The sequence below is a fragment of the Chelonoidis abingdonii genome, chromosome 3 (genome assembly GCF_003597395.2).
Source record: "Chelonoidis abingdonii isolate Lonesome George chromosome 3, CheloAbing_2.0, whole genome shotgun sequence".
Lineage (NCBI taxonomy): Eukaryota > Metazoa > Chordata > Testudines > Testudinidae > Chelonoidis > Chelonoidis abingdonii.
Window position 1 is genome coordinate 57,056,243 of NC_133771.1, and position 17,519 is coordinate 57,073,761.

Below are 17,519 nucleotides of genomic sequence, written 5' to 3' on the forward strand. Positions count from 1 at the left end.
TTGTTATTGTATGGTGTCACTAAAGAAGTTAAGATTATTTGAGTGCATTAATTGTGCATTCCATTAGCATGTTTGAATTTCTTTGAAGTTTAACAGTAACACTGAATTTCATAGGTGTGCAACACTTATTTTGGGGATAATTACAATATTCCTGCAATTTTTTTAACCTTACCTTACTTTTTTTTTTCCCCTGGAAATACACACACACACACACACACACACACACACTAAAATTAAAAGTGCATCAGTTAATGTTCTTGAGGATACTTACATTCAAATAAGAAGAATATGCATCAACAATCTAAGGGGGAAAAAAGCAATTCTAAAATTAAATAAAAACAGCACAACATAAATTATACAATCACGCAATGAAGAGAATTCTGAATCACACAATTCCATTTTGAAGGTCAGGAATTCAGTGCAGTTCTCTCTGAGAACATTCTCTAGGGCAACTGCTACAAAGACATCCATCATAGCACTCAAGGGAACGTATTCCAGCACCAGATAACTATTGACAATACTATGCACATTGTGGTCTCAAATAGCAATTATCATGGAATGCTTTTTAAATTGACTCATATTGTGTATATATGATACTTACATCTTTTATGTGTTTTGTTTGCAATTGCTGCATTGCCTAGATTTTTTTTTAAATACCATATTATATACATGCATTGTATATAAAACATCGGGAAGGGGAATGTGTAATCCTATATATGTGTACATTACTCTGTTCAAGTGACACCAATCCTACCGGAGACCTTTGAGATTACCACAGTATAAATAATAATAATAACAGCAATGATATTGTGCCAGTGGCTGTGGTATTGTAGAAGTGCTGAACCAGATCCTTTCCCTGCTTTGAGATTTCATTGTTGGTACTGGATCAGATCATGACCTCTGCTTTGCACCACTCTGAAAACTGACCTGGGTGGCCACCTGAGGATTCCCCTTGATAGGGAAATCCCATAGTGGTGCCATGACCACCCAGCCTCCCTCACAGTCCTAGGTGTAAGACAGAGGGATGAAGTAGGGTGGGATCATGGGCCAAAATGCTGATGCATTCTGTTAATGCCTAAAGCCTAAACGGCCTCTTCGAGGCCACTCCAGCTGACTGTAACTTAGAATAGCCCTTAGAATGCCCTAAATGGTTTTGTGGGCCAAATGTGCACCCAGGATTGGAGGGGCCAAAAAGGTAGCTGTGGGCCACCTTTGCTGCCCCCTGCACTGAGGGGAGCCTGTCAGACTCAAGGAGTGGGCCAACTGTGTCTTGTTTTGCCTTTGTAAACAGTTTAGTGTTATGTAATAGTTAATAGTTCTTAAAAGTACTATTTACATGGGGGACTTAACACTGGCTGAAACATATGGGTTTCATTTTGTAGACAGAAAGCATTACTGCCAAATATATACTATATTTTGTTAATCTTTACAAAGTACCTTATAATCTCTTTGAACTCTGAAATCTTCCTGCATGACCAGTCACAAGCCACAGTAGCTGTACAGCTGTCCTCTGTCTCTCTCACTCATGCACAGCCATGCAGTCCCATCACAAACTGTCACTGGTGGTATTAACTACAGGCAGTTCTGGGGTTTGGACACGTTAATGCATCCTCTCATCCTAAGACCTCATCACTCACTACTCTGTAAATAATAAAAATATCCTGCTTCATTCTTTTGGTCCTTCAGAGAGGAAAACCCCTTATTTTATGTGCCAAAGCCCCTCCACACAGGCTATTTTATCCATGATTCACATAGAAAAAATACAGGAATAGAATATAACAAATAAATCCAGATTTTGGCTAACCCATACATTAGGGGTGGCGGAAGGGCCAGAATCTAGTTGAGGAGCATATTGCTTGCCCCTGTCTAACGTGCTCACAAATGATAGTCACTCTGGCTCTGCATTCCACGAGCTCCTACAAATCCAGAACTTTTTCCAAGGTAGTGCCATTGCCACTCTAGGATCACCCCCAACCACAGTTCTTCCACGAAACTGGAATTATCACTGACTCAGCCAGAATTTCTCTTCAGGGTTCCCATTGAATCGCACACCCTACACATAACATCCAGCATGGAACCTTATGGAGTCAAGGGCAGAATGCAGGCCATAAAAAATGTTGTGTTTGTCTTATATTTACACATAAAGTCACACAGCCGGTTTTATATTCTGTCTGTGTTCCTGCTGCAGTCACAAATCACAATGGTTTCCACTGCAAATCAGTCGAATATTACTTTATAAAGGACATTCACTAGGGCCTTGATACATTTTCACATTCAAAAATATTGTTGGTTTAAAAAAAATCCTTAGTGTTATTGGCCGTGGTGCCCCTAGCTATGTGGCACTCTGTTTAGCCACATAGCCTGCTTTCCCCTAAAACTTTTACAGAGCTGCTCCTGTACTGAGATTTCAGTACCAGTGTATGGCTGTCAGTTCAAATAAAATTAATTCTAATTGTGTCAAACAGTGTATATCACAAAGATGTCATGGGAATTGCTCCCCCTCCCCCCAAGAGCTCTATAATAGATGCACCATGGGGAGAAAGGCTCTGTTACTGATGAGGACACACAAGAGAATGAAACACAGACACAGATTTTTAAAGCAGACAGTCACACATTTATTATCCTTTAACTTTAATGGAGGGGGTACGTCACAATAGTACTGCACATTGCAATGGGCCATGCAGCAACTGAGAAAGTCACTTGTACAGTAGTCTAAAGTGTAATGGAGCTACTGAGTAACTGTAGGTAGAACTACTAGGTAGAACATACTTATCAACACTCCCTCACTTTGGGGAATGGTACTCATTTTAGTCCCAAAGCTAGCTATGTTCCACACCAATTTGGTGTTGCCTTACTTGTACTACTAAAAACTGTAGACATGTATTTACATTAGAAACAAACATTCATAAACTGAAGTTAAAGAGTTATTTCCACTGAATTGCACAGAGTTTTCATTTTCCTGCATTCATAAATGTTTTGTGTCCCTCATTTTGGGTCCTTGTCACATAGATTCATAGACTCTAGGACTGGAAGGGACCTCGAGAGGTCATCAAGTCCAGTCCCCTGCCCTCATGGCAGGACCAAATACTGTCTACTGTCAAATACTGCATCCCATCTTTGTACTTTGCTAGTTTGAGCAGTATAAGCTGGAATGGGGGATATCCCCCCTCAAGCAGAGAGGTTGTGATTTACCCAGGTCACTGTCAGAGTTAGGTCTGGAACTCAGGAGTTGCTAGCTCCCAGCCCTGTTTTTAGGCCATTTCTCGCTTTCTGTGAGTAGAGTAAATGAGCAGGATTTGGGGTAACACACACAGAGGCACCAAGATGAGAAGCAAAAACAGAGAAAGCCTAGGAAGAGGGAGAAGGAAAATGAAGAAAATGAGAAAAATAAGCAGAAGTAAAGAAAGTCAAACAGCAGCACCAAAGGAAGAGAAAAATGAAAGAACTGGAGGGGCAAAATTAGATAGAAACAGTAAATAAATAGGAAGAAGAAGCAGGAAGAAGAAACTGGTCCAGTCTGGGGGGGGGGAAGGGATATTATTTTTGCACAATAAGAGAAAAAGAGAGACAGAGAAAGGAAGATAAAACCATAGGACTCCATGCAGAGAGAAGCAGGTACACAAGGAAGAAATGCAGCCTCTGTGCCATTCTTCTCTGTCCCCCAACCCTAGGAAAGTCCCTTAACAGGGACACTATGGTCTTTGGACAGTGCAGACCCAGATGGGGATGGAAGAGGGGAGCCAGGTTCTCTCTTCTGGATTCCACCCCCCATTTACTATGGGGGAAACTGGCACAAGTTGAATGTTAACTTGCACTGCTTCCCCCCTTTCCGGGCCTTGGGGGATGGGTGGGGCTTCCTGGGTGGTTGTGGTTGTGATAATCCCCAGAAGAATGGCTGCTAACGAAGCCAGGCTGTCCAGGGAAAGCATGAGCCTGTGGTGTAAAGCAGCAGGGCAGAAGAAAGGATTCCCTTTATTGTATCTTGTTCAGATTCTTATACCCCTCTTATCATCAGAGTACATCTTGAGGCTATCTGAAATGCCACACAGATTTCACATGATCTGTCATTTCTGACTTATTCCATGGCTGTTGAACTCAAAAGACAAGTGGGCACAAAACCAAAAGTTTGAACTCAGAATTATTTCTCTCCTTTTGTGGCTTGTTGTCCCATAGAAGAGAAAGCAGGGTATTCACTAGAGTGAATACTATAGCAGTCTACTTATTGAAAAATAGTTAAAAGTGAGAATTTTAACAAGGAATTAAAAAGTGGAAATAGGAAGAATTAAAGGTAGAGATTATTTATGTAATGCTTACGTGTAAATTATTCTTTACACACTTATACGTACACTGAATCAGCAAGAAGGGAATAAAGAAGGGTAGCGATGAAAATACAAAGCAGCAGAAAATATCCAAATTTTTCAGTTAGGTGGATTGTATTTATTTTTTCTTTGAACAACATTTTTTAAAGTATTTGCCTGCTAGACTTGCACAGAAAATGATTAATTTCCCTCCCACCTGCTTCTTTTCAGGAACTATATAATGAAGTAAGTGACATATTTGCTTTATTCATATTTGCTATTTAACAAATACTTCAGACAAACATTCAGACAAATATCAAAAAGGTAGCATTTGGTACATTCCATTTCCTACCCACTATTACAAAGTTTCCAGCTGGCATCATTTATTTCACAGCCATATGCTGTTTCCCAGTTTAGTGCCAGTTTTTTAACCTGCAAAATTTGTTTTACTCCCTATACCATGACGTCTTATTTTAGCCAATAATAACCTTTGAAGTAGCACCCGGCCTTTGAAATTCTGTGTATATGAACTCTGCTCCCTTGTCTACCAGAGCAGTAATATCTTCAAAAATCTCCAGCAAGTCACTTAAGAGAGACCCCCTTTCTGTGTTTAGGTCAGCTATCTGTAGTTAAATAATGTTTTGCAAGGTATTTCTCACTGAATCCTGCAAAATTGTTTCCTATGTTCTCCCCACAACTCATCATAAGTTAATCAGTCTCTAATTGCTTGTGATATCTCATGTGCCTATTGTGAATAACATTGCCAATTTCCAGGACTCAGATGGCTCCTTGAGCTGTCATCAAACAAATGCTTAAGTTTCAGAGTAGCTATGTTACAGATAATATAGTTGTTATATAACACTGGTAAAAATACATGGCTAACAAGGCAGGAACCTTTCAGACAATTTATAAACACCAAATGGAAGATAAAATAATTAAAACGTAGGGCTAAAGAATTATTTCAAGGCCATCTACTGACACCCTACATTGAGTAGTATTGTGCTTAATTTGGTTATGTACTGTGAGTGAAGGTGGCAGAATCAGGCATGGAGATAATGATTATAGAAGGCTCCCACCAGTATAGAGACTGCAATTTTGAATGGCACTTGCATGGGTCACATAAAGGATGGGAGGCACAAGGTACACATGTGTACTTCTCCTCCCACATAAGGTTGTGTCACCGTCTGGCACATACAGTTCCTAAATATGCATAAGTAAAGCTGCAAGTTTGTCATGGAGGTCATAGAAGTCATGGATTCTGTGACTTTCCGGAACCTCCAGGATTTCTGCGGTGGTTGATGCAGCTGGCCTAGGGGCCGCCTGAGCAGTTCTGGCAGCCCCTGAGAAAGTCACACTAGCTGCTGCTGGGACAGTCTCGGGCCACCGCGCATTCCTCCCTACCAGCAGCAGGATTTTGGGTGTGGGAAGAAGCTCAGGGCTGGGGTTGAGGTGCAGGAGGGAGTGAGGGCTCTGGGCAGTGCTTACCTTGGGGTGGCTCCCTAGAAGTGGCTGTCTCTGCCTGCAGGCACTGCCCCCTCAGCCCTCATTAGCCGTGGTGCTCAGGTGGAAGCAGCACACAGAGGTGCCTGGCCATGCCAGCTCCACCTTGGAGCTGAGGGAGGAGGATGTCGCCACTTCTGGGGAGGTGTGGAACCATGTAGGGAGCCTACGAGCACCACCAAATATCCCCACAACTCCCTCCCAGTGGCTGTCCCAGGTTCCGTGCTGCCGCCCGCCCTTGTGGTAGCCCCGGACCCCCCCCTCTTCCTAGCACCTGGAGCGCCCCCAGGCTGCTCTCCCATCCTCCAAGATTTAGTCAGGAGTATATAGTACAAGTCATGGACAGGTCATGGGTCATGAATTTTTGTTTACTACCCATGACCTGTCCATGACTTGCATTAAAAATACCTGTGACTAAAATGTACCCTTATGCGTAAGTTATTCTTTTACACATTTTTAACATATAAACACTTATTTTTTCAAATGTAACTCTGGCTAGCCCAAAACATGAAATTAACTCTCTTAGTACTTCATTAAACTAAAATTAATGGGTATACTATTTTTGGAAAATTACCTACCGAACATGAATAACATCCTTTCTACAGTAGTTCTATCTCCATGAATATCATATGTGACAGACCCAGGCCAGTGGGGTACAGGAGTCTGGTAGAGGGCAAATATACTGGTCACTGGGTGAGTAGTTTTCTGTTCCCTGAGTGACCAGAGCAGGGGCTGCACTAGAGTAATCAAAAGGAGGGCCAGCTAAGGCCTTGGGAACCCGAAATAACTAACCCAAAGCCAGAGGTGTCGCTTCGTAGGTTAGGTGGACCCGAGCAGCTGAACAGGAGGCCACCAGGAAGCAGACGCACCCGAGTCTGAACCCCACCCTACCACTTCTGAAAAGCAGTAGAGGCAACAGAGACTGGGCCCCTAGATCTTGGGCCAGATTAGCCCCGGAAAGAGGAAATTTTGGACGGGACACTGAAACCCAGTACGACAACATTAGAAGGAGGTGATGAAATAGATTGGGTCCCCGTGGAAGGGGAACCCAGGGACCAGGACCCTATTTCATATGAAAAAGAATCTCCCTTATACCGGGCTTTGCCACCAATACAGGGCAGAAGGTACAGCAGATCCTAGTACTTCAAAAACACCAGAACAACTGTATTAAGTCTTGCTCATATCATATTTTTGGGAGGCACTTGAGGTAGAGGAGACTGGCCGAGTCCCTACGACGGTTCTTCCTGGCCAAGTAACACAAAGAAGTGCAGAGGTAACTGTGCATCCCTGCCCGGAGTGTCAGCTGCACAGTCGCCCGTCCCCACCTGAGGGCACTTAGTACCCGTCCCACACAGAGGTCCCCTTTGAGCGAATAGCCATGGACGCCAGTGGGACCCGCCTGGCAGAAGGTGGCTCGGGCCACCAATCTATACTTGTTTTTGGACTATGCTACTCGCTTCCCTGAAAGCGGTCCTTAGAACACAGCCTCTAAACGATAGCTAAAGAGCTGGTGGGGAACTTGGCCGAGTGGGGCTACCAAAGGAGATATTGACAGACAAGGAACTCCATTTATTGTCAATAGCTAATGAAGGGCAGGACTCTGACGCTGCTCCAATATACATACCCTGAGAACTTCAGTTCTACCATCGCAGACTTCTGGTTGGTAGAAAGGTTTAAATCGAACCCTCAAGGTCTGAATACGGAAGGTGTAAGTTGGGAACGGGAAGATTGGGACCCTAACATGCCCTACTTATGTTCGCTATCCAGAGGTCTCAGGCCTCGACTGGGTTTTCCATTCGAAGTTATTATACCGGCGTCACTCCTGGCAATACAGATACTGCAAAGAGATATGAGAAGAGGAACCCAATGAGGGGAAAAATATAATAGAACATGTATACAAGATGCCGAATACCTGGATAGCCGGTGTCACCCCTTGTGGTAATAGCCTCCTTCCCAAACCCTGGACTTTGCGTCCAAAATCTGGGGGCTTTCCTGAAATCCCCAACTCACTAGTACCAGCTTGGATATTCTCGGCCTGGCCACTAGATCAGGAATTGATGGGGCTGATCCCCTTTCTTCTCTCTGGTGTCCCCAACCCCTCCTTGGTGGGACACCCAGATTTTTCGAACTGCCCTTGGATGCTAAAGCAGGGGAGAAACCTTCCCCCTCCTTCCCAGCTTGCCTCTTGGTCTAGCCTGCGAGTTAATCAAGAAACGGTTTCTCTGCTTCCCAAGAGATAACGTTCTCTACCCCTCAGGATCAATTGAGAGCAAAATGCAACAGCTGGGCCTTCGCTTTCCCGTGCCTGCCTCCCGTGAGGGAGACAGGTACCTGATACAGAGGTATCTTTTCTCTTTCCCCGTAGCCCTGCTCTTTCCTGAAAGCAATAGGCAATAAGCCACAGCCTGGGCTTTTCCCTTCCTTTGCCCTCCCTAGGAAAAGAAACTCCACAAGTTTTCAAAAAAAAGTTTATATAAAAAAAAAAGGAAATATAAAACAATAATCTTGCATTAAGAAACTCAATACAGGCCTCTTGCTTATAAAGAAAATATAGAAAAACAGTCCTGATTTAAAAGATAGCCCGATTAAACAGTCCAACAATCCAATACATGTAAATAAACCAAGCTCCTCATTAGCCGAATTGCTTTGGGGTTCTTTGTACTCACAGACCTTTTGGGTATAATATTTTGAATAAGCAAGGATTAGGAGGAAACCTTGTTTTACTCACGACCGAGAAAAACCAAAAAAGACCCCGAGTATAAATTCCCCACCCCTCCGCCCCCCCCTGACTTTAAACAATCCAGTTCTCTGATTGGTCCTCTGGTCAGGTGTTTCGTTACCCTTTCCAGGTAAAAGAAACTTAACCCTTACCTTACCTATCTATTTATGACACCCCTATTGTACAGAAACATTTGGAAAAAGCATAGGAGGCCCAGAGAACCCATTACAATTGCCAGGCAAAAGTCCGACAGTTCCAACCAGGGGATCGGGTGATGGTATTGGTACCCACAGCAGAAAGCAAGCTTCTGGCCCAATGGCAGGGGCCCTATGAGGTGGTTGAACTCATGGGGGAAGTAACCTACAAGGAGCGGCAGCCAGGACGCCAAAAACAAGAACAGATTTATCACATCAACCTTCTGAAACCCTGGCATGCACAAGAGGCACGCATAAGTGTCCAAAAAGCCCTAACCCAGGAAAACAAGGTTTCCAAACAGATGAGAGTGTCTCTCAATTTAACACCAGACCAGAAGAATGAGGTGTCTGAGATGATCTTCCGGAACCAAGATGTGTTCTCGACAAAACCAGATCAAACAACCGAGACATATCATCACATCGTCACAAACCCTGGGGCCAGAATAACAATGAGGCCCTATTAAGTGCCAGCAGCCAAAAAGGAGGAAATAAAAGCAGAAGTAAAAAAAATGCTGGAGTTAGGGATCATCAAAGAATCCCAGTCAGTGGTCCAGCCCAGTCGTGCTGGTACCCAAACCTGATGGCACCACAAGGTTTTGCAATGACTTCCAGTGACTAAACGAAGTATCCCAGTTCGACGCGTACCCCATACCTCGCATAGATGAGCTAGTGGACTATCTGGGGAATGCCTGGTACTTGACTACCCTAGACTTGACAAAGGGGTACTGGCAGATTCCCCTTGCAGAACACGCAAAGGAAAAGACTGTGTTCTCTAGACCAGAGGGTCTTTTTCAATATACTGTCCTCCCTTTTGGACTACATGGGGCCCCAGCTACTTTCCAGCACCTCATGGACAAGCTATTACGCCTGCATAACAGTTATGCTGCTGCCTACTTGGACGATGTGGTCATTCATACCCCACCTAGAGAAGGTGGAGGCAGTCCCTGATACCTTCAGGCGAGCTGGCCTTACAGCAAACCCTGCCAAGTGCGCTGTAGGGTTTACAGAGGCCAAATATCTTGGCTACATTGTGGGAAAAGGGTCTGGTAAAACCACAGTGAACAAGTTGGAGGGCCATCCCAAAATTGTGCCCGACCACGTCACAAGAAACAATCCGGGCATTCCTAGGTGTAGTGGGGTATTACCGACATTTATCCCCACTTTGCCACAAGGGCAAGCCCACTGACGACCTAGTGAAAACCCGTTGACCTTATCTGGTGAGATGGTCTGACGCAGCAGAGGAAGTATCACAGACCTATGGACTGCCCTCTTGCAGTACCCCATACTGATTAGCCCCTGATTCTCCAAGGAACTATCCTGCAGACAGATGAATCGGAAGTAGGTTGGGGACCATTCTATCACAGATGGTCGGGGGAGGAAGACCCATTCTCACCTCATAGGAACTCCTCCGAGGGAACAAAATATGCCTCGCTTAAATGGGCCATGGAAGCATTGTGCTACTACGTGCTCAGGCGCGCATCTTGTCTCGTGACTGACCATGCCCTCTTCAATGATGCAGCAGAACAAGGGAGAAGAACACAAGGGTGACCAGGTGGTTCTTATCCCTACAATCCTTTCCAGTTCCGTGTGCACACGGGCAGGAGTCATCATGGTAAGCAATGGTTGTATGTATGACTGTCTGGCATCCAAGCTGCCCAACCCCTTGGTGTGAGCAGGGGGAGGGATATGTGACAGCACCAGGCCAGTGGGTACAAAGAGTCTGTAGAGAACAACTATACTGGTCACTGGGGGAACCAGAGAGAAGGAAGTGCGTGTGAGGAGCTGGGAGCAGAGACAAGGAGCTGGAGCGAGAGGGTGTGCTGCTGGAGGACTAAGGAGTAAAGCGTTATCAGAAGACCCAGGGAAGGTTCTTGTGGTGAGGATAAAGAAGGTGTTTGTAGGAGGCATGGAGAGTAGCGCAGGGAGTTGTAGCTATCATGCAGCTGTTACAGGAGGCACTAATAGACAGGCTGCGATCCACTGGAATCTGGACTGGAACCGGAGTAGAGGGTGGCCCCGGTTCCCCCAAACATCCAGCTCCTGATCAGACGCAGGAGGAAGTTGCGCCAGACTGCGGGGAAGATCACTGAGGTGAGCAAATGTGCCAAATAAGCGCAGGACCCACCAAGGCAGAGGAGGAACTTTGTCACACATAACACCATGGCCACAGGCTCTGCTGGTGTAAATTGGTGCTGCTGCACTGAGGTCAGTGGAGTTGCACCACTTTTATACCAGCAGAGAATATGTCCCAAAACTCAGATGGATACAATGCTAATTATGGATTTACACAGCTGAGCAACTCACGCTATTCAAATACAAACCCATGCAACATTGAAAATCTATCCTTACATGTCATAACTTTAGCATTTAATAAACTTTCTTTTGGGGAGGTGTGAATGACAGGAAGGCATTTAATTATAATACACAGAGTTTTGGACCATAATCACAACTCAGAGGTGGTATACATTAGCAACTCATACTCATCATAGCATCAGCATAACAAATTCGTTTTTTCCATCAATATGTCAGCTCTGCCTCCACTATTTTCAGAAAAAAATAAACCCTTAAGATGCAGATACTATTCCTTTCATGTTGAAATTAAGATATTCGTTTCTTCTATGCTGAATGCATATCTAGAAAACAGTTTTAACTTGTGACTGATGAAGAACTTGCAGAAGGGCTGCTGTTGCATTCCTAATATATCTGACTAGCACAAAAGAAACATCTCCTGATTTCATCAATTCAATAAATGGAAGGGTAAAAGCAACACTTCGTGTACAGGCAGAACATTATAAACAGAGGATAGGAGGCTCAGTGCAATTCATTTCCATTTACTGAGTCTATAAAGAAAAGATGGTCCTGCCAAATTCAATTTACTTTATTATGTTGGGGGAAATAATGGTTCTTTTTTTAAAAAAATGGCCAGATTCAATTACAACTATAGCCAATTATGTTCCATTTCGCAGAAGGTCATGCATACAAGGAAGAGGCACATGGAATTGTTTCAGGAATTAAATCAGAAATTTCAGACTCTGGATAGATTTCGGGACGTACCAAAATCAGGAAGTATGGTAAGTATATTGTTATCTTCTTATGAATTTAAAATATACTGGTTTGTGGACTTTAGCAAGTAAGCAAATGGATTATATAACACCATTTCATGGTAAGATAATATTATTGTGTACTACTCTTAAATAGCCCTAGGACAGAGAACCAAAGATATCTGCAGTATTCTTATGTTTGACAAGACTCATTAGATTTCGTAACTACACTATAATGACTCACAACATCATTATTGCTGACAAGTAATTGAATTGAAGGAAGCACATTTAAAATCTGTATATGTCTACCAAGCCTAACGCATTTACACCGAGAAAGTAGTTTATCAATGCAGTGTCGCTAGTGTAATGTTTTCTTGTCCTAGTCAAAATCATTTGTTATATCTTCAGCTAAAGTCACTCACAGCTGACATGCTTCTGAGAGTATACAGTGTCCTGTATTATCCTGCCTTGTCTGTAATGGATTTATAAATATTTACCATTTGAAAATCAAAAATACAGTAATCTGTAGTTGACTGTTACGCTAATTGTCTGTGCACAGCAAAAATAACTAACAAAAATAACCTCCTCTATTTAGGTATGCTTAATAATGAGAAGAAAGAATGGTTGATTCTCCTTCATTAAACAAATAGCTTACTGTGCCACATTTATTCATCAGCAATAGTATCATTATGGTTTCAAAAGAGCACATTAAAAATAAACTAGAAGTGTTTCCCTTTATATATTTTCAACGCTCAGCCAATGTGAAGCCAATGGAGCTATGCCAGTTTACATCAGCTGAAATCTGGCCCTGAATTTGTGCTCCACAGGGCTTTGTTGAGTATTTTCTTTAGCTAAGATCTTTATGAATTTGTACCCAGTTCCCACCTTTCCCTCATCCAAGTTTTGCCTTATGTTTGGGGTTTGAATGAATTCAAAATCTCAAAGGAAAACTTAGATGAAACCACTGTATCTCACCTGGTTTCACATCAGCACCATTCAAATCTACATATTTAATATGATTTTGATACAAACCATACAACTGGCTGAAGCATTCTTGAAAGATTTTTAAAACATAATGTACAAACATGGTGTAAGTTTCATCTGTACAACAGATGAAATTTGTATGGTTTGGCATTTTGTTGTAAACATTTTGCACAGCTCTACTAGTGCCATCTATAATAAAAGTAAAAGATTGTATGTCCTAGGTAGACAATGCTTTTAATTATAATTAATATTTATTAGATGCTTTTGTTTCTGAATATTAAATGCACCCTTAGTTATATATATTGACTAAAATAAATAATTATTGGTTTCTGCTTTCCAAATTATAGTGCTTTCTTGGCCTGACTGTCATTTTATAAAACAAAATCTCTCAGAAATGATTTCTATGGCCAAACTTATTTTCCAGAACAAACATCCAGACTGCAATTCAGAAAACAAATTTGCAGTGCAGCAAGAGAAGCAGTGTTGTTCTAGGAGGCACAAGAGGCATAATCACGTGACCTTCGATTTCTATCAGGAACCAAATGGAGGTCAAATGGTGAATATTTAGGGCTTGTTCCAAAGCCTACTGAAATCAATGGGTGTTTATATGCTGAAGATGTTGTATTTAAACTCAAATCTTCAAAAGAAACCCATGTTTTATCTTTTAATCAACGCTGTAAGATGAAGTATTCAGAACTTGATATCACTTAGGGTCCCATTATACAGCTTTTAGGCTGAAGTCAATGTGAATTTTAGATGCACAAGGAATATGGCATTAGGCCCTCGCAGGAGGATCCTGTGCAAATCTGTTTTTAAATCCAAAACTTTGAATTATCTTACCTATTGGGAAATGCCTTCTGAACAAAATCTGGTGAAAAATGACTTCTGGGTTCTACACATTTTACTTAAAGTTAATCCCTAAGAACTGATATGTCTACACTGCAACAGAAGGTATAATTTGCAGCCCATGTAGTTATACCCACACAAGCTTTAGTCTAGCTAGCTTGCTAAAAACAACAGTGAGGGCATGGCAGCATGGGTCTCAGGGTATGTCCAAACTGCAATTAAAACCCCACAACTGGTGCATGCCAGCTGACTCGGGCTGAGAGCTCAAACTAAGGGAGTTTTAATCATGGTGTAGATGGTCAGGTTTGAACTGGAACCTGGGCTCCAGGAGTCCAGGCTCTAGGACCTTGCAAGGTGGGAGGGTCCCAGAGCTTGGGCTGCAGCCTGAGCTAAAACATCTACATTGCAATTAAACAGCCCCTTAGCCCAAGCCCTGGAAGCCCAAATCAGTTGACATGGACCAGCCACGGGTGTCTAACTGCAGTGTAGACATATCCTGAGGCTCATACTGCCATATTCTCACTGCTATTTTTTGCAAGCCAAGTAGATTAAAACTAGTACAGTACATCTACAGGAGCTGCAAATTACACTGCTGGTTGCAGTTAGATGTTGCCATAGATATTAAAGGTGGGAATAATAGTCATTATTTTGTGGTTCTCACATAATGTTTTGTGTTACTTCTACTAACTTAACTGTGCAGCCACCATTAACAAATACAAACCCACTTTCTGGGACTGTACTGACATCAGTCTATTGATGTTGGTACACATGACTATAATGTTTTGGCATTAAAAAGTGGTTACAGAACTGAAGTTTTTGTTTTTCAGAAGAAATAACAGAGTCAATTTCAGGATCAAACATATGAGAAAAAAATCCCACTATTTGATTTGAAAAGTTAAAAAATTTTAAATTGAACATTAAAATGATTTGTGGGATTTATTTACAATAGTCAGCCTTTAACCTCAGGCTATATTCATCCCACCATACAGACCCTCATCAATTCCCATTGTACTCTACAGGAGTTGAGGGCTCTCAGCCCCTGCTGGAATCAGGCCACTGTTGTTATTTCATTAGCAGATCATCAAGTTATCCCAACTTATAACCAAGCTAGCAACCTCTATTTTACATCAGTCCATAATTCAAGAAAAAAATATCTTATTTTCCTTTATTTCCTCCTACTTTTCTATAACATACCAGTAGTTATTAAAATATGGCTCTCAGTGCTGGCCCACGTGCCCCATGCCATTCTCTATTCAGAATTGGCAGTTGCTAGAGGAGAGGATTTAGTTGGCAGCTCAGGTGATGAGGCTTCCAAAGTGCTAACTGCTCAGAGAGAGAAGTACAGGCTGAATGATGCTGGACACTAGCCACTTCAGCTCCCTCAGTCATTTCCTCTCAGTGACTTCTGTATCCCATGATCAAAATTATGAACAGAAAATCATTTATTATTTCTTCCTTTTTAATTTTTTTCTTCCTGTTTTTTTCGGTCCTCAGGAAACCCCAACACCAAACAAGGCTCCATGGGACAGTTTCAAAAACACAAATGAATACCAACACTATACCACAATAAACGTATTAGATACAGAGGCAAAAGATGCTTTAGAACTAAGACCAGCAGAATGGGAGAAGTGTCTGAACTTGCCTTTAGACGTCCAGGAAGGTGACTTTCAAACAGAAGTTTAACAAAATCAAAATGAACTGAAACGAAAAGAAAACAAAAATGACTTCATTGCACTGACACTAAAGAGACTTGGGAAGCCTGACATTTGTGTCTGAACATTGTGACTACTTTATGTCAGGATCTTCATGTGCCAAATGTCAGTGGTTTTTTTCGTACAATATATTCCCACTAGTAAAGTTAGTGGAGAACCAGGTGTACAATTCTTACCATCGTGTGTTGTAAGTACCCGTGGAATGGATTTGTAAGGTAATCTTTATAGATAAACCTCAAGCAACGATTCATGTTGTAACAGCTTCATTTGGTTTAGTTTTCAAAAAACTTCACCATGAAGCACAATGTATATATTTATGCAGTTTTTAAAGTTTATAACAGTCTGTTTGGCCATTACTACACTTTTTACTTTATAATATAAAAGCAAAGTTTTTGTCATTAAATGAATGTCTGTTGAGCTACATTCTTCATTGCTTTAAATGCAATAAAGTAATAATCTCACTTTTATATGAATAATATATTTCACATCTTTATTATTGCAGTTTTCTCCAGAAAGCTCAGAGTAGCTTTCTCTGCTGCAGCTGTGTATAAAATATTTAAAATGTTGTATGGTGTAAATAAACTTTTGTCTACATATCAGTTTTTTAGTGTATTTTATTTTGGATTTGTTGATCTGCAATTTGCATATTTATAAAGTTTTCTTTAAAACCACAGATACTGAAAATGTATTCTAAGTTTTAATAGCATACTGTTATTATTCCTTCGAGGCTAATGATTTTCAAATGTAATAGCAGGTTTGTATAGCTGTTCTCTATTTTCTACTCAGATATTCTTTGGAAACAATGTACTATGTAAATTGGACTTGTCAGAATACTGCTACAATTGTTCTATTATACAAGTATTATGTTTTTCTGTCTTGTTGCAGAAAGACAACTAATAGAAAACAAGTAAGGTATTATGCACAAAGCCTCAAGGAAAATGTTGATTTATAGTAATTAAATTGTGTGTATATATACAATAGGAAGAAAGTCAGCTATTTGGTGCCTCTTGTTGCTGCATGACAAACAAGAAAGACTTATGCACCTATAAAGGATCAAAAACTCAGGAACATATTTTTTAGTTAAATAAAAGTGAATACACTTCACATTATAAATCAAGAACGTAATGTATTTTCATATTAGGAGTCCAACTATACAATTAATCAAGAGGCAAAGACTGAAGGCACTGATTATCAAACCTGCCTGTGTGATTTGGTAAAGTCACTCTGGTCAGACCTAAAAATAAGCCAAAAAAACAAATCTTTTTCCAAAAATGAGGGGGTTTGAATTCTTGTATATGAATCTGTACCTTTGTTTATGGACTCAAATCCAAAAGAGGAAAGAATTTATTTTCTACTTTACAGATACTCTACAGATGCTGCTGAAATTACACATTCTTACACAGTGCCAGAAGTCTTTCCAGAACAGCAGATTTTGTGAAATTTCCAACTTTCAAGCTCAGCTCTGCAGATTTTTGATACCATTGAATCCAGGTACAAACTACAGTCCTACCCTTGATTGAGCCTAGGACCTAATCTTTAACATAATCTGGAACAAAGCCTAGTAGGCTCATCTCTATTCAGAACTCATTAGCTGCACTACTTTCCCTCAAATCAGTATGAAAGGGAATATTATATATTAATATCATTTCATATTTACAATAATAGGAGGCTTTAAAAGCAAACTAGACCACCAAGCTTTCAATTTTTTATTTGATTGACTTAATGTTAAATCTGATCTGTTCTGTCTTAAACAGTCAAGTGCTTGAGTGGACACATTCATTCACTGTCTTTTTCAAATGGTGCAGCTCAAGCTGAGACAAGCACCGAGAAAAAATGTATAAATGTATTATTATTTATTAATAGTATGTAAAGCACTGACAGTGTGTTTGGCACTACACTAAATCCAAACAAAAATAAGAGCCTTACTCTAGAGAGCTTACAGCCTAGAAGCTACTCACAGAGAAGACCAGATGTACTGGGATACCCAAAAGAGGGAGATAAAATATATTTTTTAAAAAGTACCGATCTTTTTCTTAAGTTAAGAGCCAAGTCTAAAACTGAATATGAATCTGAAAACTCAACAGTTCCGGCCCAACATCCTGTCCATCTTTAGATGTTAGTCATTTATTTTGTTCTAAACAGAGAACATTCTTTGAAAAAAAATGTTAATTAAATTTACAAATTGAATATGCCAAAAATGTGTTTTTAAAAGCAAATAAATTCTA

General features: G+C 41.1%; 1 protein-coding gene across 8 annotated transcripts in view; it reads left to right on the forward strand.

Moving 5' to 3' along the window:
- ADGRB3 (adhesion G protein-coupled receptor B3) overlaps nucleotides 1-15,888 on the forward strand; it is a 643,293-nt gene extending 627,405 nt beyond the window's left edge. For 6 of the 8 annotated variants that reach the window (XM_075063748.1, XM_075063744.1, XM_075063743.1 and 3 more), the window contains 3 exons: nucleotides 11,678-11,782; nucleotides 13,161-13,292; nucleotides 15,077-15,888. In XM_075063748.1, coding sequence (XP_074919849.1) covers nucleotides 11,678-11,782; nucleotides 13,161-13,292; nucleotides 15,077-15,265 — 426 coding nt within the window. In that variant the 3' untranslated portion in view covers nucleotides 15,266-15,888. The remainder of the gene's footprint in view (nucleotides 1-11,677; nucleotides 11,783-13,160; nucleotides 13,293-15,076) is intronic. The other 2 variants (XM_075063749.1, XM_075063751.1) reach the window with 1 other exon arrangement.
- The last annotated feature ends 1,631 nt before the right edge of the window (nucleotides 15,889-17,519 follow it).